We start from the raw sequence: 26,848 nt of genomic DNA on the forward strand, positions 1-26,848 counted from the left end.
AGGAAAAGATGGACATAATGTGTGGGAAGACATCTAAACAGAATAATAAAAACTGTTAAAAAAAGACCCAAGAAGCTGAATGCATCACAAGCAGCATAAACATACCTATGTTGTACATTACATTCAAATTGCTCAAAACTAAAGATAAAATCTTAAAAACAGGTGGAGGAAAAAGTAACACATTATGCAGAGGGAAAGAATAATGAGTATGATTCCTTCTTAGGAAAAGCAATCTAAACCTGAAAACAGTGGGACAGCACCTTTAAGGTGTTGGGGAATAAAAGTTAAACTGTATCCAGCAAAAATATTCTTTGAAAATTGAAGGTGAAATGGAGAAAATTTTCAGATTTAAAAAAAATGGTAGAGGTAATTTGTTACAGACAGGCTTGCATTATAGTAATTGTTAAAGGAAGTTTTTGAGGCTGAAGAAAAGTGATTGTAAATTAGTCCTAGAGTAAAAGCTGCTCTAGGCCCCCCTTTACAGACCTTAAAAACAAAAGTTCAAAAGAATCCAACTGTTTGTTGCTCAAAAAACTTAGCTGCATGCCAGAACAAAGTTCAATACTCATTAAAGGAATAAAACAAAATCTTTCACCCAACAATGCAAAATTCACAATCAAAAGTTAACAAGGAGAGAAGTGGGGAAATAGGACCCATAACCAGAGAAAAATCAATCATATGAACAGGTCCAAAATGAAAGAAATAATAGAATTAGTAGATAAGAACCCTAAAACCGTATTATAAATCTTATAAATATGCTCATAGATATAAAGGAAAAACATAAGCATAATGAGAAAAATAGAAAATAATTTTAAAAACCCAAATTATGTAAATGGAATAACTGCTTTTGTATATAATGGTACACATAGGTTAAAAGCAAAAGGATGGGAAAAAAAATACTGTGCCGACTAATGAAAAGAGAGCTGAAGTGACCATATTAATACCAGACAGAATACATCAGAACTAGGGAAAATGAGACACTTTATGATGATAAGATGTCAGTTTACTGCAAGGACACAAAAATTCTAAATGTTAAACTTCCAGATAAATGAGGCAGAAACCTATGAAACAGAATGAAGAAATACACAACTCTGCAAGTTTAGCTGGAGATCTCAATACCCCTCTCAATAGAGAAACAGAAGAAGCAGATAAAATGTCAGTAAGTATATGGAAAATTTTAACGACACTGTTAACCAAATCAACCTGATTGACATTTATAGGACATTCAATTGAACAACAGCAGAATACACGTTATTTTCAAGTGCATGTGGAACATTCTCCAAGATAGTCCAACATTCTGGACCATAAAACAAGTGTCAATAAATTGGACTGAACTATTCAGGAATTAATATTCTTCCATTAGTTATGCTGAGTTTTTATCATAAATGAGTATTAAATTGAAATGCTTTTTCTGTATCTATTGGTAAAGTCATAGATAATGTATTCTGTCACTACACCAGAATTAAGCTAGAAATCAGTAGCAGAAAAATAACCAGAAAATCCCCAAATATTAGAAAATTAAGCAGCACACTTTTAAATATTACATGGATCAAAAACGAATCACAAGGGAAATTAGAAAAAATACTTTAAATGAATCAAAAGTATAGCATGTAAAAATGTGTAGGATGCAGCTAGATCATGCTTAGAGAGATTGTAGAAAAAGAAAAACAATCAGTATAATTTGCCACATTAACAGAATAAAAAAGAAATATCATGTGAGCACCAATAGACACAGAAAAAGCATTTCAATTTAATATTCATGATAAAAACTCTCAGCATAACTAATGGAGGAATATTAATTCCTGAATAATTCAGTCCAAAATCCATTAGGTGTGGCTGAGTGAGGAAGGCATCCACAAAAACAAGCTGTGACAGCCTGGTGGGGAATTGGAGCCCAAGTAAGGGATCTATGAGTTCATACTGATACAAGAAAATGGGGGGGAAAAATGGAGAAAGAGCAAAGCTTCTTATACTAGAACCTTAACTAATATAAAAGGAATAATGGAATTAGAAAATTACTGTAGGCATACCTTAGATATTTTAGGTTAAGTTTTAATGGATGGCTGTTTTGTCTACATTGAAAATCTGTTGTTTGGTGTAGCTACCTTCATCAATTATCTTAGCTAGGTCTTCTGGATGACTTGCTGCAGCTTCTGCATCAGCACTTGCTGCTTCACCTTGCACTTTTATGTTATGGAGACAGCTTCTTTTGAACCAACCATTACTAGCTTCCAACTTTTCTTTTCAGCTTCTTTACTTCTCTCAGCCTTCATAGAATTGCAGAGAGTTAGGGCCTTGCTCTGGATTAGGCTTTGGCCTGAGAGAATGTTGTGGCTGGTTTAATCTATCCCAACCACTAAAACTTTCTCCATATCAGCAGTAAGGCTGTTTCACTTTCTTATCATTTATGTGTTCACTAAAGTAGCACTTTTAATTTTATTCAAGAACTTTTCCTTTGCCCTGACAACTCAGCTAACTGATAAAAGAGGCCTAATTTTCAACCTGTTTTGGATGTTGACATGCTTTTCTCAACTAAGCTTAATCATTTCTAGCTTTTGATTTAAAACAAGAGACTTTTGACTCTTCTTTCACTTAAACACTTAGGGGCTATTGTAGGGTTACTAATTGGCCTAATTTCTGTATTATTGTGTCTCAGTCAATCAGGTTCCAAGGAGAGGGAGAGAGACGGGGGATGGCAGGTCAGTAAAGCAGTCAGAATACACACATTTATGGATTTAGTTCACCTCTTATATGTGGATGGTTTGTGGCACACTAAAACAATTACAGTAGTAATATCAAAGATCACTGATCACAAATCACTATAACAGATACAATAATAATGAAAATGTTTGAAATGTTGTGAGAATTACCAAAATGTGACACAGAGACACAAAGTGAGCACATGCTGTTGGAAAAATGGCACCAATAGACTTGTTAGATGCAGAGTTGCCACACACCTCTGAAGAGCACAGTAAGATGGGGTATGCCTGTATTTGATAGCTATCATAATAATTTATTCAGGTAAGAAACAGTAGATGCTAAAACTAATGGAAGAAAGTTCGATGAAGTATGGGATAGTTATATGGTCTCTGCATCTCTCCCTCATATTATTAAGTAATTGTAAAGTAAGAAAAACTTTTTGGTGGAGAAGCTAAGAGATACACCTTTGTCAAGAGATTGAAGTTAGTCTAGGCAACATGGTGAAACCACATCTCTACAAAAACTACAAAAATTGGCGGGATGTGGTGGCATGCACCTATAGTCCCAGCTACTTCGGGGACTGAGGCAGAAGGATTGCTTAGGACTCGGAGTTCGTGGATGCAGTGAGGTGACTGCACTCCAGCCTGAGTGACAAAGTGAGACCCTGTCTCAAAATAAATAAATAAATAAATGGATTGAAGTTAATACCCTCAGTAATGAGATAAATGGAAATGATACCCTATCTGATGAGATGCAGAAAAAGGAACTCATCATCACTTGTATAATATTCCTGCCAAAGATACATAACCTGATTCTAGTCATGAGGAAATATTACACAAATTTTGGGAGGTGTTCTACAAAATAATGGTCTGTACTTTTCAAAATTATCAGTCATGGAAGTCAAGGAAAATCTGAGCAACTGTTTCAGGCTGAAAGAAAGTAAAGAGACATAACCACCAAATACAAAGTGTAATTCTGAACTGGATCCTTTTGCTGTAAAGCACATACTGGGACAAATGAATTAGGCAGTAGAAAAAGAAAAAGCCAATCAGTGTAATTTGCCACATTAACATAATAAAGAAGAAAAATTATATGAGCATCAACAGATACAGAAAAAGCATTTCAATGTAATACTCATTCATGACAAAAACTCTCAGCATAACTAACGGAGGAATAGTTATTCATTCCTGATTAATTCAGTCCAAAAGCCATTAGGTAGGACTGAGTGAGGAAGGCATCCACAAAACTGCCCTAGAGACGAATAGATGATAGAATTAGTAGATAAGAACCTTAAAATCTTATTATAAATCTTACAACTATCTTCATAGATATAAATAAAAACATAAAAATAAAAACATAACGTGAGAAAGATGGAGGGCAATAACCAAAAAACCCTAGAGTAAAAGGAATAACAGTGTTTTTATATATAATAGTACAGATGGGTTAAAGACAAAAGGATGGAAAAAATATACTGTGCCAACTAATGAAAAGAATGCTGAAGTCACCATATTAATATAAGACAGAAAACATCAGAAAAAATAGGTGTTTATATGATGTTTGAATGTCTGTTCATTGTTGGTCTTTTAGGACTTAAAAGATGATGATCATTTTCTACTACTTTCAGTTTAAGGGAGCATATTAAATTTTTTTCAATAGACTTTAAACTTTGTTTTGTAGATCAGCTTTGGGTTTATAGCAAAATTGAGCAGAAAGTACAGTTTCTGTATATTCCTTACACGTACACACACAGCCTCCTCTACTGTCAGCATCTAATTTTTTGTGGATACTTTGCCTCATTCAAATAATCCAGGATAATCTTTCTATTTTAAAGTCAAGTGATTGACACCCCAGTTCCATCTGTAATGTTAATTCTCTTTTGCCGTGTAATGTAACATTCACAAATTCAAGGGATTAGAATGTGGATGTCTTTGGAGAACTATCATTTTATATGCCACAGCTGAGTTAAAGGTAACTTATCACATATTGGAACAACTGGCAAAACCTGAATGGGATTTGTGGACCATGTGGTAGTAATATATCAGTATCAGTTTCCTGATTTTTGTGGTTGAAAAATGTCCTTGTTTTGTAGGAAATACTGGTGTTGGGACGTCAGATCAGCAACTTACTCTCATGTGGTTTGGGGAGCAGGAAAGCTGTGTATACTGTAGTTCTATGTATTAGTCCATTTTCACACTGCTAGTAAAGACATACCCAAGACTGGGCAATTTACAAAAGAAAGAGGTTTAATGGACTTACAGTTCCATGTGGCTGGGGAGGCCTCACAATCATGGTGGAAGGTGAAAGACATGTCTTACATGGTGGCAAACGAGAAGAGAGCTTGTGCAGGAAAATTCCCCCTTATAATAACCATCTATCACGAGAACACCGTAGGGAAGGACCTGCCCCGTGATTCATTTATCTCCCACCTGGTTTCTCCCACAACACATGGGAATTCAAGATGAGATTTGAGTGGGGAGACAGCCAAACCATATCATTCCATCCCTGGTCCCTCCCAAACTCATGTCCTCGCATTTCAAAACCAATCATGCCTTCCCAATGGTCCCCCAAAGTCTTATTCCAGCGTTAACTCAGAAGTCCACGGTCCAGAGTCTTATCCAAGACAAAGCACATCCCTTCTGCCTGTGAGTCTGTAAACTCAAAAGCAAGTTAGTTACTTCTTAGATACAATGGGGGTACAGGCATTGGGTAAATACAGCCATTCCAAATGGGAGAAATTGGCCAAAACAAAGGGGCTACAGGCCCCATGCAAGTCCGAAATTCAGTGGGGCAGGAATATCTTAAAGCTCCAAAATGATCTCCTTTGACTCCATGTCTCACATCCAGGTCACTCTGATGCAAGAGGTGGGCTCCCACGGCCTTGGGCAGCTCCGCTCCTGTGGCTTTGCAGGGTATAGCCTCCTTCCTGGCTGTTTTCACGGGCTGGTGTTGAGTGCGGCTTTTCCAGGTGCACAGCGCAAGCTGTCAGTGGATCTATTATTCTGGGGGATCTACCAGTCTGGAGGACAGTGGCTGTTTTCTCACAGCTCCACTAGGCAGTCCCCTCCATACGAACTCTGGGGGGGCTCCAACCCCACATTTCCCTTCCATGCTGCCCTAGCAGAGGTTTTCCATGAGGGCCCCGCCCCTGCTGCAAATTTCTGCCTGGGCATCCAGGTGTTTCCATACATCCTCTGAAATCTAGGTGGAGGTTCCCAAACCTCAGTTCTTGACTTCTGTGCACCTGCAGGCTCAACACCACATGGAAGCTGCCAAGGCTTGGGGCTTCCACCCTTTGAAGCAACAGCCCAAGCTGTACTTTGGCTTCTTTTGGTCATGGCTGGGACACAGGGCACCAAGTCCCTAGACTGCACACAGCAGAGGGACCCTGGGCCTGACCTACAAAACTATTTTTTCCTCCTAAACCTCTGGGCCTGTGAAGAGGGGGGCTGTCGCAAAGGTCTCTGACATGCCCCTGGAGACATTTTCCTTATTGTGTTGGTAATTAACATTTGTTTCCTCGTTACTTATGCAAATTTCTGCCACTGGCTTGAATTTGTCCTCAGAAAATGGGATTTTTTTTTTTTAATCGCATTGTCAGGCTGCAAACTTTCTAAACTTTTATGCTGTTTCACTTTTAATACTGAATCCCTTTAACAGCACCCAAGTCACCTCTTGAATGCTTTACTGCTTAGAAATTTCTTTCACCAGATACCCTAAATCATCTCTCTGGTTCCAAGTTCCACACATTTCTAGGGCAGGGGCAAAATGCTGCCAGTTCCTTTGCTAAAGCATAACAAAAGTCACCTTTGCTCCAGTTCCCAACAAGTTCCTCATCTCCATCTGAGACCACCTCAGCCTGGATTTCATTGTCCATATCCTTGTCAGCATTTTGGTCAAAGCCATTCAACAAGTCTCTTGGGAGTTCCAAACTTTCCCACATTCTCCTGTCTTCTGAGCCCTCCAAACTGTTCCATCATCTGCCTGTTACCCAGTTCCAAGGTTGCTTCCACATTTTTGGGTAACTTTACAGCAGCGCTCCACTCCTGGTACCAATTTACTGTATGAGTCCGTTTTCACACTGCTAATAAAGATATGCCTGAGACTGGACAATTTACAAAATAAAGAGGTTTAATGGACTTACAGTTTCATGTGGCTTGGGAGGCCACACAATCATGGTGGAAGGCAAGGAGGTGGAAGTCACATCTTACATGGACAGCAGCAGGCAAAGAGAGCTTGTACAGGGAAACTCCTTCTTATAAAACCATCAGGTCTTGTGAGACTTACTCACTGTCACAAGAACAGCATGGGAAAGACCTGTCCCCGTGATTCAGTTACCTTCCACCAGATCCTTCCTGCAACATATGGGAATTCAAGATGAGATTTGAGTGGAGACAAAGCCAAACCGAATCATTCTACCTTTCTATAAATTTGTGATTTTTAATGATAAAAAACATTTTTGATGCTTACAGAGATAAAATGCATTTATTTGAAAAATCTGCATACCTTATCTCCTAATGATGCTGAATAAAGGAGGTAGATAATATATCATTTTTATAAATTAATTAAACAGTATTCTATATTTTGGATAGCATGTAAAAATGTCACTCCTTTTGGATGTTTTTCTTTTTGTTCCCTCATTCTGGGTAAGATTGCTTATGCGTGTTCTCTCAGAACCAACAGTGGTGCTTATTAAAGTAACATAAGTTTTTTCTCTGTTTTCCTTCAAAGGTTGCTCAGGAAACAGATGTGAGAGCCCAAATTCGTCTGCAATTTCGTGATGTCAATGGAGAACTTATAGCTGTACAAAGATCTATGGTGTGTACTCAGAAAAGCAAAAAGACAGAATTTAAAACTTTGGAAGGAGTCATTACTAGAACAAAGTAGGTGTTTATGTGATATTTGAATTTCTGTTTATTTTCAGGTTTGTAAGTTGATGGTTGTTTACTACTTTAAGTTTAGGGGAGCATATTAAATTTTTTTCAATAGACTTTAGACTTTGTTTTTTTAGCAGTTTTGGGCTTATAGCAAAATTGGGCAGAAAGTACTGAGCTTCCATTTTCTCCCTACCCCTACACACAAACACACCCTCCTCCACTATCAACATTTGATTTTTTGTGTATGCTATTTGTCAATTAAATAGAATGGTCCCATTACAGACTTAGGGTTATGTTCCATTCTCTTGAGTAATTTCTGAACAGTTGCTGAATTGAAAACGCATAATCACTCAAATACAGGTTGAATGAGTAAAAAATTCTAGTGTCGTGCTTAAGAATGGTTGAGATGAGAAGCAAACAAGTAGGAAAGAATGATAAATTGTTCCTTTCAACCATTATCATTCTGTTACAGGCAGGTATCATTTTCTAATGGATTTGGGGATTAGACTGCCTTAGATTCGAGTCTCTGACTTTGTTGAGCAAATTACTTGACTGTTTAGCTACTTCTCCTCCCTTTTAACTAATTAAGTAATTCCTTTATTTAACCAATAATGCACATCTACTATGTGCTAGAGGCACTATACTGGCTTCTCAAGCAGGTTTTCATCATTGCCATTTTAACACACTCAAGTATCTCTTATACCCTGGGATTTCATTCCACTCCAATTACTACCTGTCTCCTTCTTCCCCTTTTTAGCCAGTCTTCTCAAAAGAGTTGTTGATACTGTCTCCATTTCTTCACTTCCTCTTCACTCTAATTGTAGTCACATTCGTCCTTTGAAACACCTCTGACTAAAGTTACTAATAACTCTGTTTTTAATTAGAGTAATGCTACTGCTATACAAAGTAGACCTAAGAGTGAGCTTCTGTTTATTTCATTTGTAAAATAGGCATTCATTATCACTGTACGTAGCTTAGAAAGATGTCAAGGTTGAGCTAATGCATATGAAATGCTTAATATGTAGTAAGAGTTCATGTATTAATCTTCTATGACTGCTATAACAAACCACAAACTTAGTGGCATAAACAATACAAATTTATTATCTTACACTTATGTAGTTTAGTAGTCTGAATTAGGTCTCACTGGGCTAAAATCAAAATTTTAGCAGGTTACGTTCCTTTCTGGAGGCTCTGAGGGAGAATATGTTTCCTTGTTCTTTCCATCTTTTAGAGGCCACCGATATTTTTTAGCTCATGCCCTCTTACTCTGTCTTCAAAGCAAGCAATAGTGGGCATAGTTCTTCTCGTCTCAAATCACTGTGACCTCTTCTCTCTTCTTCTGCCTTCCTCTCTCACATTAAAGAACCCATATGATTACATTTGCCCCATCTAAATAATCCAGGATAGTCTATTTTAAGGTCAAATGATTAACACCCTAATTCCATCTGTAATCTTAATTCTCTTTTGCTGTGCAATGTAACATTCACAAATTGAAGGAATTAAAATGTGGACATCTTGGAGAACCATTGTTCCATATACCATAGCTGAGTAAACGCTAGTTTATCACTTATTTGAAAATTTCTTTTTCTAGACCTCCATGATACAATACTGTTCTCTCTATCACAGCCACATACTACTTCATTCACCCCATCAATAAAGGTTGGAAGTCTCATTAGGCTCAGTCCTATATCTTCTCCTTTTTTTTGCTCTGTATTTTCTTCCTAGGTAATCACATTCTTATCCATTGTTCGAACTACTCTGTGTTCATAGATGACTCACAGATTTATATCTCCAAACCAGACCTCTGTTTCCAGACCCATTTACCCAGACCTATTTACCCATCTCTGATTTTTTTTTTTTTTGAGATGGAATCTCGCTCTGTCACCCAGGCTGGAGTGCAGTGGTGAAATCTCAGCTCACTGCAACCTCCGCCTCCCAGGTTCAAGCAATTCTCGTGCCTCAGCCTCCCGAGTAGCTGGGACTACAGGTGCCCGCCACCACGCCCAGCTAATTTTTGTACTTTTATTAGAGACGGAGTTTCACCATGTTAGCCAGAGTGGTCTTGATCTCTTGACCACGTGATCCACCTGCCTCGGACTCCCAAAGTGCTGGGATTACAGGCGTGAGCCACCACACCCGGCCCCATCTCTGATTTTTTACCAGTTGTTTCAGAGACAACTTAGATTCAATGTTTCCAAAACCAAACTCACAGTCCTTTCTCTTTGACCTCCCCCCTTAAAAAACCTCCAACAACTTGGTCTTATGGTATACCTCAGCTTGGTGAATGACACCACTATCCATCCAGTGACAAAAACCAAGAACCTAAGTCTTGATACTGTCGTTGCCTTACATATCCAGTCTATTACTAAGACCTAAATTGAATCTAAATGTCTCTTGAATCTGTTTCCACCTCGACAACAACCATTCTAGTCCTAGTCCAAGCTACCATTGTCTTTCCATGACCTAATGTGATAACCTGTTGATCTATCTGTGTCCATTCTAGCCCTCTACAAAGCATTCTTTTTTTTTTTTTTTTTTTTTTTGAGACGGAGTCTCGCTCTGTCACCCAGGCTGGAGTGCAGTGGCCGGATCTCAGCTCACTGCAAGCTCCGCCTCCCGGGTTCACGCCATTCTCCTGCCTCAGCCTCCCGAGTAGCTGGGACTACAGGCGCCCGCCGCCACGCCCGGCTAAGTTTTTTTGTATTTTTAGTAGAGACGGGGTTTCACCGTGTCAGCCAGGATGGTCTCGATCTCCTGACCTCGTGATCCGCCCGTCTCGGCCTCCCAAAGTGCTGGGATTACAGGCTTGAGCCACCGCGCCCGGCCTACAAAGCATTCTTAATATATTCAGTGTAATTTTTTTTTTTTTGAGACAGAGTTTCACTCTTGTTTCCCAGGCTGGAGTGCAATGGTGCGATGTCAGCTCACTGCGACCTCCACCTCCCCCAGGTTCAAGTGATTCTCTTACCTCAGCCTCCTGAGGAGCTGGTGCCCACCACCACACCTGGCTAATTTTTTTTGTTTTTTTTTTGTTTTTTTTTGTTTTTTTTTTTTTGAGACGGAGTCTTGCTCTGTTACCCAGGCTGGAGCGCAGTGGCCGGACCTCAGCTCACTGCAAGCTCCTCCTCTCGGGTCCACGCCATTCTCCTGCCTCAGCCTCCCCAGTAGCTGGGACTACAGGCACCCGCCACTTCGCCCGGCTAGTTTTTTGTATTTTTTAGTAGAGACGGGGTTTCACCGTGTTAGCCAGGATGGTCTCGATCTCCTGACCTCATGATCCGCCCGTCTCGGCCTCCCAAAATGCTGGGATTACAGGCTTGAGCCACCGCGCCCGGCCTTTTTTGTATTTTTAGTAGAGACAAGGTTTCACTGTATTAGTCCAGCTGGTCGGGAAATCCTGACCTCAGGTAGTCCGCCCACCTCGGCCTCCCAAATTGCTGGGGTTATAGACATGCGCTACTGTGCCTGGCCCAGTGTAATATTTTCAAAATACAAAATGAAATGTATAAAAAATAGTAAAGACAGATACTGCCTCTGTTCACCAAAGCAGTCTGTAATATGTAAAAAATAAATTCTGGCTTCCTTTCCTGAGCTACTTTTTTTACATATCTTTTCATCTGTGAAGTGCTAAATAGTTTCAGAGTTACACTTTTTAGCATGATGAAGCCATTTCTAACGGGATAGGTGAAGGGCCTTTTTTTCTTTTAGAATTACAGTATGAACTGATTAAGCAATAGAGTAGATACACTGAAGGTTATTTTACATATGTTCTTGATTTTCATTTTCTGTAGGCATGGTGAAAAGGTCAGTCTAAGCTCTAAGTGTGCAGAAATTGACCGAGAAATGATCAGTTCTCTTGGGGTTTCCAAGGCTGTGCTAAATAACGTCATTTTCTGTCATCAAGAAGATTCTAATTGGCCTTTAAGTGAAGGAAAGGCTTTGAAGCAAAAGTTTGATGAGATTTTTTCAGCAACAAGGTTTGTAACCCTTAAATAAACTTTGTAGTCCATTAAGTTATTGAACCGTGTTTGCAATTTGGATGCTTCTTTTTAACAGAAAGAATTTAAAAAGCAGAAAGGTCATCAGTTACTACCTCTCACCCAGCAGCAACCATTGGGCATATTTTATTTCACTTGTCTTTCTGTTCATATATTTATATACCTGATTGACAGTATAAATGTAATTTTTTTCACTTACTATGTCATAGGCATTTTCCAAGTTATTAGAAACTCATTGTAACTGTAACCTTAGTGACAGCATAATATCCCACTGTATGAATATACACCATAATTTACTTTGCCAGAAATTTGATTTTTGTTTTGTGTCTTCAAAGATACATTAAAGCCTTGGAAACACTTCGGCAGGTACGTCAGACACAAGGTCAGAAAGTAAAAGAATATCAAATGGAACTAAAATATCTGAAGCAATATAAGGAAAAAGCTTGTGAGATTCGTGATCAGATTACAAGTAAGGAAGCGCAGTTAACATCTTCAAAGGAAATTGTCAAATCCTATGAGAATGAACTTGATCCATTGAAGGTAACTTGATTTTATTTTTAATTGACAAAAATTGTATATCTTTGTAGCATACAGCATGATGTTTTGATAAAAGTATACATTGTGGAATGGCTAAATCAAGCTATTAACGTGCATAAAATTACTTCATTTTTTTTTTAATGATGAGAACACTTAAAATCTACTCTCTTAGCAATTATATATTGTTATTAACTAAAGTCACAGTGATATACAGTAGTTAATTTCTTGTATACTAAAGAGGTAGTCCTTTTTTTTGTTTGTTTGTTTTAACTATGGTAGCATTCTCCCCTTATTTGTATATGAAACTGAATGGCTTGTATATTTCTCAAATTATCAGTTAGCTAATGTTTTAGGTCTATATTAGTCTTTAAATTGCTCAAAGAGCTTGGATTTGAAAGGAAACAAATTTGTTGTATCACACTAAATTAGTAGTGTAGATCACTAGGTGTTAAATAGCAATATCATTACCCAGCCCTACAGTTCTATATTAAGATTTTTTTTTAATTGACAGATCTTTCTAGAGAATTTTTTAAATTTGCAGAATGTTTTTGAAACATTCAAAAATTGTACAGAATTTGGAATTGATCCATAACATGTTGATATATTTGCAAATGAGTATACCTGTCTAAACCCCGTGATTTATAAGAAAGGCCTACAGGAAATTCCATTCATTCATTTAATAAGCATTTATTGGGTGTCTTCTTTGTGTCAAGGTATACTGTGCTTGAGTACAAAAAGGACTACAACAGCACCCCCCTGTCCTTAAGGCATTCCTAGTCTAAGTAAGAGCATTCTTAAAAATGCCTATTTTCTACATTTTAGATAGTAGATTTTTTTAAGTCATTTAAGAAGGTATTGATTTGATTTTTAAAAACTCACTTGTAAATACCGGTATAGATCTTTGAATCATGAAGTAGAAAATATATATATTTTTAATGATGGCCATGCATAGAAATATATTGCAAGGGCTTCTGGGAGGAGGTAGGGCTGAGGTGGGTCTTGAAGACTGGGAAGAAATCAAGTCGGCAAACTAGAAGACATTTTATGTATGTATGTTTGTATTTATTTATTTATCTTTTTTTTTTTTTTTTTGAGATGGAGTTTTGCTCTTGTTGCCCAGGCTGGAGTGCAGTGGTGCGATCTTGGCTCACTGCAACCTCCGCCTCCTGGGTTCAAGCAATTCTCCTGCCTCAGCCTCCGGGGTAGCTGGGATTACAGGCATGCGCCACCACGCCCAGCTAACTTTTCGTATTTTTAGTAGAGACGGGGTTTCTCCATTTTTGGTCAGGCTGGTCTCGAACTCCCGACCTCAAGTGATCTGCCCGCCTCAGCCTCCCAAAGTGCTGGAATTACAGGCATGAGCCACTGTGCCCGGAAATGTTCGTATTTATTTTGACTTTTCTTTTAAAAGTAATATGTGCCCCCAGTGAAAAAGTTATAAAAGGATATTAGGTGAAAAGTAAAAGATAGTCTTCCATTCCTCATCTCTGAACTTCCAGAGTATATTCTACCTGTAGCTTTTTTTAACTGCATGTATACTATACATATGTGTATACAAACATTCACTTGTATGTATGTGTATATTTACCTGTACAAGCTTAATCAGAACAGAATTGTGAGAGGAAAAGTCTGGGTTAAGTAAATCAATATAAAAGGAGTAAATGATCAATATGAATCGGGATCAGATTATAGAAAGCTAATGGATTTCAGACTTAGTTCAATAGACAGAAGAGTGGAAGAGTATGTTATATTTTAGGATGAGTTGTCCTGGTAACTCTCTGTGAGCACCGTGGTAAGTACCAAGATACTGGAAAAGATTTCCTTTTTTTTTCTTCTTTCCCCCTTGCCCCACTCCACATTTTATTTTCTTGAGGAGCATCTTGGTTGGAGAGATGACAAGCGTGTGTAACAGTAAAGCAGAAAAAAAACAAGACCTGTAGGAGCTCTGAGGATAAAGAAAGAGAATTTCTGTCTGAGGTAGCCAGAGAGGATTTCATAGGACTAAATTTGGCCATGACTTTTTTGATCATAAATGAGTAGGGCATTGGAGACATAGAGACAGTAAAATCCAAGCTGTCTTTGAACACTGTCAAGGAAATCCATATTGTTGAAATGAAGCATTTTTATTGGAAATGATGTCAAGGTAGGGCTAAATGATAATACCTAGGATTTAGTGAGTGGTGCCAAGATTCTAACCAAGGCTGTAGCAGAGGTTGAGGTATTTATGTACTTGTTTGTGTTTAATTGTGAGTAATTCTCCAAGGGTTTCATACTTTTCTCTGTTTCCTCAGAGCCTAGCCTAGTGCCTGGCACGTAGCAGGTGGTTCAGTAAATGTTTATTAAGTAAATGACTTCCAGAGTCCTTTTTTAGCTCTGACATGTGAAGGTTCTTCCCTTCATAGAACCCAATTAAAGTTTGGGTCAAATCACCTTCCCAGAAAAGACTACTTCCTTTCAACCATGCACTAGAATGCATCCTTTCCCATTTTTACTGATTCCCTTCATCTTCAGGAACTCTCACTCTCTTATAAACTACTTTATTACCATCCCATCATATCCTGTCCTCTTTTTTTGCCCTACTTAGATCTGTTTTCCTTTCTTGCCTTAAATGGGAATTGCTAGAGGAATACGTTTCTAATTGTTTTTTTTTCCATACACAAGTTCATGGTCCTTCTATACTTGATAGCCCAGCTGCTCTATTTTTTTAAACTCATTTCACACTGGCACCTAAGCTTTAAACACTTGGCTGTTTTTGTTGTTGTCGTCTGCCTGCTTGTCCTAGCTCCTTTTACTAGGTGTGTACTCTGGGGATGGAACCTATGTTTTGTGCTCTGAGATTAGAACCAAAACACAGATGTCAAAGAAGGAATTCAGGGGATCTGGTGACTGGCTGGATTTAAGGAATGAAGCAGGTAGAGATGTCATGAAAGATCGAAGCCCAGATGATTGTCATAATGTTTGTGCTATCAAGAGGCGGTGAAAACACTGATGGAAAGAAACTGAGCACTTTGTAGATTATCATAATGGAGCTGTTAATATTCATTGCTTTTAAGTATCCATCCAGTTATCTTTGTCAGACTCTACTCAAAAGGTATTTTCTGAGTACAGAAGTTTTTTCACAAGTAGTGCAAATGGTCTCATTCACTGTTTAATGCCTAACACTAATCCAAGTGCTTTACAATGTATGATGTAAACCCCATAGTAACTCTGTGAGGTTGTATTGGCAAGAAAACTGAGGCACAGGTGTTCACGGTGGAAATAAGGGTTAAAGGTAGGATTTGAGTCCTTTGATTCCTAAGTTTATACTTGTTTTTTCTTTTTAAGTCAAGTTTATTAAGGTGTAATATATATATGGTAAAACCCACACTTTTTAGAATATAAATTCTATGAGTTAAGACATATGCATATGGTAGCATAACCAGCACTACAATGAAGATGTAGAATATTTCAGTCTCCCCAAAAAGTTCTCTCAAAGTCCTTGCAGTCAGTCTTCTCCCCCTGTTCCCATCCTTAATAGCCACTAATTTGTTTTCTGTCATTATAGTTTTGCCTTTTCCAAAGAGTGGCACATACATAGAATCATAGAGTATGCAGACTTTTGTGTCTGGGATTTATCTGTGTTGCTGCATGTGTGAGTAATTCATTCTTTTTTTGAGATGGAGTTTCACTCTTGTTGCCCAGGCTACAGTGCAATGGTGTGATCTTGGCTCACCACAATCTCCGCCTCCCAGGTTCAGGCAATTCACCTACCTCAGCCTCTCGAGTGGCTGGGATTACAGGCATGCGCCACCACACCCAGCTAATTTTTTTTTGTATTTTTAGTAGAGACAGAGTTTCTCTATGTTGGTCAGGCTGGTCTCGAACTCCCAACCTCAGGTGATCTGCCCACTTCAGCCTCCCAAAGTTCTGGGATTACAGGCGTGAGCCACTGCGCCCCGGCAGTTCATTCCTTTTTATTGCTGAGGAGCATTCCTTCCATTGTATGCATATATTATAATTTTTTTCCTCATCCATTCCATGGCTGATGGACATTAAGTTGTTTTCAGCTTTGGGCTGTTACAGATAAAACTGCTATAAACTTTTGTATACCGATCTTTGGATAACTTTAGGAATGGGGTTGCTTGGTTGTATGGTAAGTGTGTGTTTAATGTATACTTTAGCTGTACCATCTGGTACCACTTTGTAGTCCTACCAACAATTTACCAATAATCTATGAGAATGTAATTGCTCTGCATTCTCATCCACACTTAGTACTGTCAATCTTTTTCATTTTAGCCATAATAGTAGGTGTGTGGTAGTATCTCATTGTGAGGTTGTATTTCTTTATATTTTTTAATTTGTGTTTTCCTAGTTGATCAGTTAGTCAGTTCATTATTGATTTTGAGCATCTTTTCATGTATTTATTTGCCATCTGAATATCTTTGTTAGTAAAATGTAAAAATCTTTTGCCTATTTTTCAATTTTATTTATTTATTGGTCATTTTATTATTGAGCTGTGAGAGTTCTTTTTTTTTTTTTTTTTTTTTTTTGAGACAAGGTCTCTCTCTCTCACCCAGGCCAGAGTGCAGTGGTGTGATCTTGGCTCACTGCAACCTCTGACTCCCAGGCTCAAGTGATCCTTCCACCTCAGCCTCCTGAGTAGCTGGGACTACAGGCACACACCACCACATCCAGCTAATGTTTTTTAATTTTTTGTAGGGGCAAGATCTCACCAGGTTACCCAGACTGGTCTCAAACTTCTGGGCTCAAGTGATCGGCCTGCCTCAGTCTCCCAAAGTGCTGAGATTACAGGTGTGAGCTACAGTGCTGGGCAGAGAGTTCTAAATATGTTCTGGATACCAGCCCTTTATCAGATATTGGTTTTGCAGATATTTCTTAACTGCTTTTCAGAGGACAGGAGTTTTAAATTTTGATGAGGCACAGTTTGTCAACTGTTTTCACTTATGGTTTATGCTTTTTGTTTCATATTTAGGGGAAGTCTTTGACCCAGTGCCACAAAAATGTTCTTCAATGTTTTATAGTTTATAATACATTTTTGTACAAGTCAGTTAAGTCCTTTTAGTCTCCTGCTTAGTATATGCTTTTGTGAGGATTAGAGAGAATTTATAGCAGCACCTAGTACAATGCCTGGAACATAGCAGACATTCAATCAGTGATACCTGTGACTGTTGTTCTTGGTAAAGTTATTTTTTTCAAATCTCTCTTTCATTTAGCTAACATTGAACACCTATTGCATGTTCTGAGGATACATTAGGGAACAAAGTAAACAAAGTTTCTGATTTTAGGCTGTTTGCATTCATATGCAAATCACAAGGTATGCTATTAGTATAATTTTAATAAATTATGTTAAAGTTAAGGATGCATTTTGGTACAATTATGAAGGTTTGCAATTACTGTCTAAGCATTCCAGTAACTTAATATGTTAGTTTAAAATTAGGTCCTGGTGGGCATGGTGGTGCATACTTATAGTCCCAGTTACTTGGAGGCTGAGGTGGGAGGAACACTTGAGCCCAGGAGTTCAAATTGTATTGCACTGTTATTGCACCTGTGAATAGCCACCCCAGCCAGGGCCACATAGCAAGACCTTGTCTCTGCATTTAAAATAATAATAATAATACAAGTAGGTTCTAAAAATGTGTTAGAAGAAGAGTTGGTCAGTTTTGGAATCATAGAGGCAAATGCTAGAAGAATATCCCCAGCATCATCCAATAAGAGAATGCCCCGAACCAGATCCCAGTATTCATTCCTAGAAGATGGGGCAGCCAGCTGTCTCTGGAAGCGAGCCTCAGAGCAGGCCACTGAGCTCGTTTGTTGTACTTTACTTGCTCAGAGTCCTCTGTGGTTGAGCAAGCTTTGGATTAAAGTATACTCTTCATGTAAATTTGCCTACAGGCTCAGAATGCATTGGTAACTCACCATGAATTTCTAGCCCTCTCAGTAGTCCTGACTTAAAAACAAAAATACATTAAATAATTAGCCTTTTAAGGATTAAGTTCTTAAAATGTGCTGCTTTATGTATTGTAACTCTAACTGCCCAGTGAATGAATGACTTTTGTGGGAGGTTGAGGACAGGGCATGGTGTTCAGAGTTAGAAGTGGAATTGAATTCCTACTTCTCTCTACTAGCTATAAGGACTTGGGCTAAGTTACTTAATGTCTCTGAACTTCAGTTTCTCTAGGCCCGCTCTACAATGTTATTGTTAGCATTAAATTAGATCACTTTTACTAAATGCCTGGACCTGGATTATCTTATTTGTCTTCATCTATCAGCCATGTAAGCTATAGTGAGTTTTATTTATGTGGTGTTTCTTTATTTTCAGAATCGTCTAAAAGAAATTGAACATAATCTCTCTAAAATAATGAAACTTGACAATGAAATTAAAGCCTTGGATAGCCGAAAGAAGCAAATGGAGAAAGATAATAGTGAACTCGAAGAGAAAATGGAAAAGGTTTGTGGTGGTAGAATTTTGTTCTGCTTCAAAATTTTAGGATTATTGTAATGAACTTTATTTGAATCCATTTTGCCATCCACATTGGAAAAAAATACAGATCTGGTTACTTCTATGTATATGTTGAAATGAAGGATATTGAATAAAGTTTGGTTTCTGTTTGGCACCTCAAAGTGATCATATTTTCTTATGTTTGTACATTAAAGCTTTTTATTTTGGTGTTACACAGGTTTTTCAAGGGACTGATGAGCAACTAAATGATTTATATCACAATCACCAGAGAACAGTAAGGGAGAAAGAAAGGAAATTGGTAGACTGTCATCGTGAACTGGAAAAATTAAATAAAGAATCTAGGCTTCTGAATCAAGAAAAATCAGAACTGCTTGTTGAACAGGGTAGGACAAAATGTTCATTTGGTTGTTTTTCCTACTCTGATATTACACATTTTCTGTATGAATGAAGAATCTCCAAGGACTTATGCTGAGTGAAAAGCCAATCTTAAAAGGCTATACACAGTATGTTTCCATTTATATAACATTTTTGTAATGTCAAAATTTTAGAAATGGTGGAGAAATTAGTAGTTGCCAGGGATACTAGGTAAGAGAAGGGACAGGAGGGAGATAGGTATGGTTATGATTAGAACAAAAAGAGGGTTCTGGTAGTGTTGGAACTGTTCAGTACCTTGACTGCCATAGTGGATATATGAACCTACTCAGATGATAAAATTATTTAGAACTTAATAAACACACATACACATGCACAGGGGTACAAATAAAATTGGGGACTTTTGAATAAGATTGATGAATTATATCAATGTCAGTATTCTGGTTGTGATATTATAGTGCAGTTCTGCAAAATGTTATCATTGGGGGAAACTGGGCAAAATGTACAAGAGAACACTCTGCATTATTTTTTATAACTCATGAATCTACAACTATCTCAACTTTTTAAGCACCAGTTTAAAAATAAAAATTATGAGGTTTTTTTTTTTTTAAAGGTCGTCTACAGCTACAAGCAGATCGCCATCAAGAACATATCCGAGCTAGAGATTCATTAATTCAGTCTTTGGCAACACAGCTAGAATTGGATGGCTTTGAGCGTGGACCATTTAGTGAAAGACAGATTAAAAATTTTCACAAACTTGTGAAAGAGAGACAAGAAGGGGAAGCAAAAACTGCCAACCAACTAATGGCAAGTATTTTGAAATATAGTGTTTCTTATTTTGTTTGCGTCATATTCTCTACTTGAATTGTTTTAATTTTTGGTTGGACTCTTATTTTGGCATATTTTTCTGTTAGTGTTAGCATAAAATCTGCTACAAGGCAGAGAAACCTTTATTGAAGCAAATGTTCTAAAGTGTATAAGGATAAAAATATGAAGAAAATGTAAACCTACATTTTAAGTAAAATTTTTAAAAGCTAATTGCAGAGAAAACATTTGCTCATAGTTAATGATTATCTCTGGGTAATGGTTTTGATAGTTTTTAAAATAAAGTCTTGAACCACATGTTTTGGTCAGTGATGGACCACATATTTGACAGTAGTCCCATAAAATCGTATTACTGTATTTTACTGTATGTTTTCTGTGTTTAGATATGTTTAGATACATAAATACTTATCATCATGTTACAGTTGCCAAAGTATTCAGTACAGATATATGCCGTATAAGTTTGTAGCCTAGAAACAATAGGCTATACCATATAGTCTATGTGTGTAGTAAGCTATACCATGTAGGCTTAAGTAAATACATTCTGATGTTCACACAACGATAATATTGCCTAATGATGCATTTCTCAGAATATATCCCTGCTGAACAACACATGACTGTACTTTTTTGTATTTTCTTCAGTGTACATATATTCCTTTTGCAATTAAAAAACTGTTTCTTAAATTGGTAAATTATTAATGCTCATTCTTTATATACGCATTTAGAATGACTTTGCAGAAAAAGAGACTCTGAAACAAAAACAGATAGATGAGATAAGAGATAAGAAAACTGGACTGGGAAGAATAATTGAGTTAAAATCAGAAATCCTAAATAAGAAGCAGAATGAGCTGAAAAACGTGAAGTATGAATTACAGCAGTTGGAAGGATCTTCAGACAGGATTCTTGAACTGGACCAGGAGCTCATAAAAGCTGTAAGATATTGTTTGAATAATCTAATAATTTTAAGATATAAGACTTTTAGAAGTATTTTGTCTATTTTTAATCCTGAGATTATGGCATTTTAATAAAAACATCAACTTTGTCTTATTCTCATGTAAAATGAATTCATCTGAGTATCTTGATCTTCTGAGTCTTTGGTTCTACAACCTGGTAGGTTGAAAATTAGAATCACATAGGGAGCTTTTTAAAGGTACTGTACTCAGACCTTAAAGCTTCAGACCTTCCAAATCAAAATCTCTGAGAATGGGGCATAGAAATGTACATTCAAAAACACAACAAAACTGGGTGATTCTTATGAGCACCTTGGTTAAGAACACTTACCAGGCTGAGTGCGGTGGCTCACACCTGTAATCCCAGCACTTTGGGAGGCCAAGGCAGGCAGATCACCTGAGGTCAGGAGTTCAATACCAGGCTGGTCAACATGGCAAAACCCCATCTCTACTAAAAGTACAAAAATTAGCTGGGCGTGGTGGCGCGCACCTGTAGTCCCAGCTACTTGGGAGGCCGGGACAAGAGAATCGCTTGAACCTGGGAAGCGGAGGTTGCAGTGAGCCAAGATCATGCCACTGCACTCCAGCCTGGGTGACAGAGTGAGTCTCCATCTCAAAAAAAAAAAAAAGAACACTTACCAAAGTTTATTAAAAAACAAGTATTTTTCCTGTAGGTCACACGCATTTTAATTCTAGATGATTTTTGCTGTATTACTACTTTTTCTGTGGTAACAACTTTCTTAGCCAGTCTTTTCAGGTATTTCCAAATTTTCTTTCTTGCTTCTAGTCTGTCCTCTTTCTTCACATCTCCATCACCAAAGTAAGCATTCTAAAGCATGGCAAACTTCTTAAAGCCCATCTTGATAATTTATGTAAACATTTATTTTTGCTTCGTAACTTACCATTGTAGCATACATTTTTGTCAATTTAGCACTTTTTCACAGTGTTATCTTGTTGAGGTGGGGAGATACTGGTCAGGGACCACGTCACACTATTTTTATAGTTTCTACATTCCAGGCAATGTAGTGAATTACATGGGGACTTAATAAATACTTAATTGTTGACTGAGGACTCACTAATCTGTATACTTAGACACATGTCTCCTAATTGTACACTAATTCTCACTTTTCTTTCCTGTTTGACCCTTCTAGGTTTATTTACTAATTCTCTACCATTATAACATAGTACGGTCACTTTAATAAGATTTACCTTAAAGCATATATAGTGCCTTGTTTTTTTCTCTTGTTGGATACAAACAATATTATTTGGAACATTGTGAGGAGTAGTTAATTTCTAATACACCTTATCATTATTTTAATTCTTGCACGAAATATCTAACACCTTTGCATTTGTATGAATTATTGACCAGGAACGTGAGTTAAGCAAGGCTGAGAAAAACAGCAATGTAGAAACCTTAAAAATGGAAGTAATAAGTCTTCAAAATGAAAAAGCAGACTTAGACAGGACCCTGCGTAAACTTGACCAGGAGATGGAGCAGTTAAACCATCATACAACAACACGTACCCAGATGGAGATGCTGACCAAAGACAAAGTATGATTTCTCTTTTTGTTCTAATTTTACTGTCTGGTACTTAAAATAGCCTACCTTGCATTCATAAGTCATAGACTATAAGGTATTAAGTTGGTATTGACTTTATATTTTAGAGGCTAAGTGAGCTTAGTACTCTGTATAATAGACTTTCAAGCTTAAAAGTTATTGTTTAATTACAAAAAGTTAATACAGAAATATATATATACACACACACATGACCATTACTGTTAGCTTTTAACATAACAGAAGTTTTAAAATTCTATATTGTTTGACTTGGTACTCCACTCTTAGGGCTTAGAAAGACCATTCCCACTTGAAGACTTTAAGAAATTTTATATTTTATTTTCATATTTTTATAGTTTTAAGCTTAGAACTTTAGTCAATCTAGAATTTATTTTTGTTCTTGATATAATGTAGAGATATAGACTTTATTTAAAAATTTTTTTTTTTTTTACCTATAGGCTGACAAAGATGAACAAATCAGAAAAATAAAATCTAGGCACAGTGATGAATTAACGTCACTGTTGGGATATTTTCCCAACAAAAAACAGCTTGAAGACTGGCTACATAGTAAATCAAAAGAAATTAATCAGACCAGGGACAGACTTGCCAAATTGAAGTAAGTTGCAACATTTGGAGATGTAATAGAAATCTCTTATTTCATGCTTGCTTGTTTAATTGTTTTAAAATAATTTATTGTCTTGAAATGGTATGTTGTATTGATCAATTTTAGTTCTTGCGTACAAGAAGACTTCAGAAAGTTCATGGAAAAATGGAATTAAAAGATAAAAATTTAAAATAAACTGTATTTCTCAACATAAGCTCCATCAAGTTGAAGACTCTTCTGAGCAATGATACCAGCAATTTAGTTCAGTCCTAAAAAACTGAGGGTCCTGGGAATTTAACCATGTTAATGTAGTCTTTTTTACATTATTAGCGTAAAAATGAGTGCCCTTTACAGATTTTTTAAAGATTAAGAAACTAGAAGATAGGAGGAGCCAAATCAGGACTGTAAGGTGGATGCCTAATGATTTCCCATAGAAACTCTTGCAAATGGCTCTTGTTTGATGAGAGGGATGAGCAGGAACATTTGTTGTGTTGGAAAAGGACTCTGGTGAAGGTTTCCTGGGCATTTTTCTGCTAATGCTTTGGCTAGCTCTCTCAGAACACTCTCATAATAAGCAGTTGTTACCATTCTTTAGCCCTCCAGAAAGTCAGCAAGCAAAACGCCTTGAGCATCCCAAACAACTGTTGCCATGACCTTTGCTCTTATCTGGTCTGCTTTTGCTTTGACTGGACTACTTCCATTACTTGGTAGCCGTTGCTTTCACTGTGCTTTGTCTTCAGGATTGTACTGGTAAAGCCACATTCCATCACCTCCTGTTACAATTCTTTGAAGAATGCTTTAGGAACTTGATCCTACTTGTTGAGACTCTCCATTGAAAGCTCTGCTGTTCTCTGCAGCTTATCTGGAAGCAGTGGTTGGACATCCATCAAGTAGAACATTTACTCAACTTTAATTTTTCAGTCAGAATTGTGTAACCTGAATCAATTGAGGTGTCTGTGGTGTTGGCTATTGTTTCTGCTGTTAATCATTGATCTTCAATTAGGGCATGAAGAAGATGATTTTTTTCCTCACAAATTGATGTGAACAGTCTGCCACTGTGGGCTTCATCTTTAATAATGGCTCATCCCTTCTTAAACTGAGTTATCCATTTGTAAACTGCTGATTTATTTGGGGCATTGACCTCATAAACTTATTGTAAAGTATCAGTGATTCACCATTCTTCCACCCACACTTCACCATAAATTTGATGTTTGTTCCTGCTTCAGTTTTAGCTCTAATTGGGGCTCTTTTCAAACTGATGTCTTAACCGTGTTAGTGCCTTAAACTAGATCCTATTCAGACATGTTATAACAAGTTAGTGTGAGTTTATTTCAGTGCAAAACATTTTGAACTTCATGCATAGTTTTTTTATAATACACATTTTCCATGAACATTTTGAAGACCCCTCATATTTTACAAATTAAGTAAAATGGTAATGGGTAGTAATTTAGACGTCTTGTCCTTTGAAAATTTGTAGATCTGTGAAGATTAAAATTTAAAAATTCTATTTTCATTTCTGTGAGAAATCCATTATAAAAAGTGATCATATTTCTCAGATGTTACCTTGGATGGTGGTTGGATAAGCGGGTCAAAAATTCCACACAGATTTTTGAGGAAAGTAGAGGACTTGGTTTTGGTGATGTTTAATCTCTGTGTCTTGTGGAAGTGTCTGTGAGGGAATACAGTATTGGAGTTTGAAATTCAGGAGACTGGGAGTTGTTGCTATGCAAGGGATACTTGAAGTCATTAGTATGTCACCTTGAGAGAGTTACGCAAAGAGAAGGGGTTACAATTAGATTCCCGGGAAGCACAAACATTTAAAATGTTAGCAGGCCAAGGAAAAGGATCAAGTGAAGGAAACTGGGATGTGCCCAAGGAACCAGAGTGAGAGCCAGATAGCTGTGGTGTCTGGGTGCCTTGAGAAAACAGTCTTCAAGGAGAAAGTCAACAGTGTTTGGTGCTACCTAGAGGTAGAGTAAGATGAAGACTGTACTTGGCACTTAGGTCACTGGTGATCTTGATGAGAAGTGCTCAATGGAGTCTAGGATAATGAAAATATCATCTGTATTAGTTACTTTTTTCCAAAATTTTACTGTGACTCACGATGGGTAGTCATGATGAAGAAGCATGTGTGCAGTAACACACATTTATCTGAAACCAATTTCTCAAAGTAGTATATATACATACAGCCTACTCCAATATATTACCATCTCTTCTATTTCATTTTTTAAAAATATGCTGAATACAATACATTAAATTGACTACATGGTAGCTAGTGCATCAAAACCTGCAAATTGAAAAACCATGTTATATGTAAGTATTGAGGTTGGCTAGGATGATATTTAAGAGCTAAAAGTGGAGATAAATTGTGCTAGTAAGTAAAATATTTGATTAACGAGAGGGAATGACTGTTCTGGAGGCAAGTGGGTGACAGCAACAAGGAGGGAGAGGATATAAAGAAACAGTATTTACAGGAGAGTAAGGAAGTAGTATTTGTGAAAGGACTAAAGAGAATTACGGGGGTGTTCTCCTGTCTTCTTTCTGTCCAGTAGTCCCAGCAAGCATCTTGCTGGGGCTTAACCTGGGATCAAAGGCCATGAACTCCCAGAAACCAGGCAGAATCTGTGTACGTTTTTCTGGGAGCAGGCCCATAAGCAGGACTGGCAGGTGAGTCAGTGTCATAGGGGGAGAGTTAAGACAGAAGTGGACTTGTCCCTCAACTTCTAAAAAAAAGTATTTGGTCATGATTTGTTGGCAGAAATTTATCTTGTTTTTGCCTACTCAAACTTTCAAACTCATTTCTCCTATTTTAAAATGAAAATCCATATTTGTTCTTATTTTAGCAAAGAACTAGCTTCAGCTGAGCAGAATAAAAATCATATAAATAATGAACTAAAAAGAAAGGAAGAGCAGTTGTCCAGTTACGAAGACAAGCTGTTTGATGTTTGTGGTAGCCAGGATTTTGAAAGTGATTTAGACAGGCTTAAAGAGGAAATTGAAAAATCATCAAAACAGCGAGGTAAGTTTACCTACTTTATGTTATCAGGATACTCTGACACCTTTGAATTTTCATTCACAGGTAACTGTTAAGGATGGGGAATTTAAAAACCTGGTTATGGAGCCTAATGGCTTGGATTTCAGTAATGGCTCTACAACTTACTCACTGTGTGACTTTAGGCAAGTTACTGAAACCTTCCTGTGTTTCATCGTCTGTAAAATGAGGACACAACTACCACCTGGGGTACTGAGGAGTGAATGAGATTATAGTTGTAAAACCCTTAGAACAGTGCCTGGCACAGAGAAAGCTCTCAGTAGACATTTTGTTATACTTATAATGTGTTACCAAAAAATATTTATACAAATCTGAATGTATCATGCTCTTTGGAAGAGAATATTGGAATTTTAAGTATCAGAATTTTTATTTCTTTTATAATATATTTATAAAGTAAGAATAATATATTTATAGAAAAAGATGAAACCATATTGACAATACTGTATTTTATGTTTTTTCTCATTGGTGATATAACTTATTTTCTTAAAATAGCCATGCTGGCTGGAGCCACAGCAGTTTACTCCCAGTTCATTACTCAGCTAACAGATGAAAACCAGTCATGTTGCCCCGTTTGTCAGAGAGTTTTTCAGACAGAGGCTGAATTACAAGAAGTCATCAGTGATTTGCAGTCTAAACTGCGACTTGCTCCAGATAAACTCAAGTCAACAGAATCAGAGCTAAAAAAAAAGGAAAAGCGGCGTGATGAAATGCTAGGACTTGTGCCCATGAGGTAAGAATAGGGATTTACCTTAACTGTACCTGTAGCAGCACATTGTAAAAGGTACCTGTCTCATGCCTGGGCAGATGGTAGTTACTCAGTAAGAACTCTGAGCTAGTATGCCCTGTCTTAGGTCACTTCTGTGATAAGAAGAGTCAATTATTTTGTTTAAAGGTAAGCTTTTTTTTTTTTTTTTTTTTTTTTTT

At 37.3% G+C, this 26,848-nt stretch overlaps 1 protein-coding gene across 2 annotated transcripts in view; it reads left to right on the top strand.

Moving 5' to 3' along the window:
* Nucleotides 1-26,848, top strand: part of RAD50 (RAD50 double strand break repair protein) — an 87,652-nt gene that overhangs the window by 14,131 nt on the left and 46,673 nt on the right. Inside the window, exons 3-13 of one of the 2 annotated variants that reach the window (XM_025387171.1) lie at nucleotides 7,429-7,580; nucleotides 11,366-11,551; nucleotides 11,908-12,112; nucleotides 18,429-18,557; nucleotides 18,787-18,952; nucleotides 19,555-19,748; nucleotides 20,489-20,695; nucleotides 22,083-22,265; nucleotides 22,727-22,884; nucleotides 25,716-25,891; nucleotides 26,417-26,654. In XM_025387171.1, coding sequence (XP_025242956.1) covers nucleotides 7,429-7,580; nucleotides 11,366-11,551; nucleotides 11,908-12,112; nucleotides 18,429-18,557; nucleotides 18,787-18,952; nucleotides 19,555-19,748; nucleotides 20,489-20,695; nucleotides 22,083-22,265; nucleotides 22,727-22,884; nucleotides 25,716-25,891; nucleotides 26,417-26,654 — 1,994 coding nt within the window. The remainder of the gene's footprint in view (nucleotides 1-7,428; nucleotides 7,581-11,365; nucleotides 11,552-11,907; nucleotides 12,113-18,428; nucleotides 18,558-18,786; nucleotides 18,953-19,554; nucleotides 19,749-20,488; nucleotides 20,696-22,082; nucleotides 22,266-22,726; nucleotides 22,885-25,715; nucleotides 25,892-26,416; nucleotides 26,655-26,848) is intronic. The other variant, XM_025387172.1, reaches the window with a different exon arrangement.

The sequence above is a fragment of the Theropithecus gelada genome, chromosome 6, assembly GCF_003255815.1.
Source record: "Theropithecus gelada isolate Dixy chromosome 6, Tgel_1.0, whole genome shotgun sequence".
NCBI lineage: Eukaryota > Metazoa > Chordata > Mammalia > Primates > Cercopithecidae > Theropithecus > Theropithecus gelada.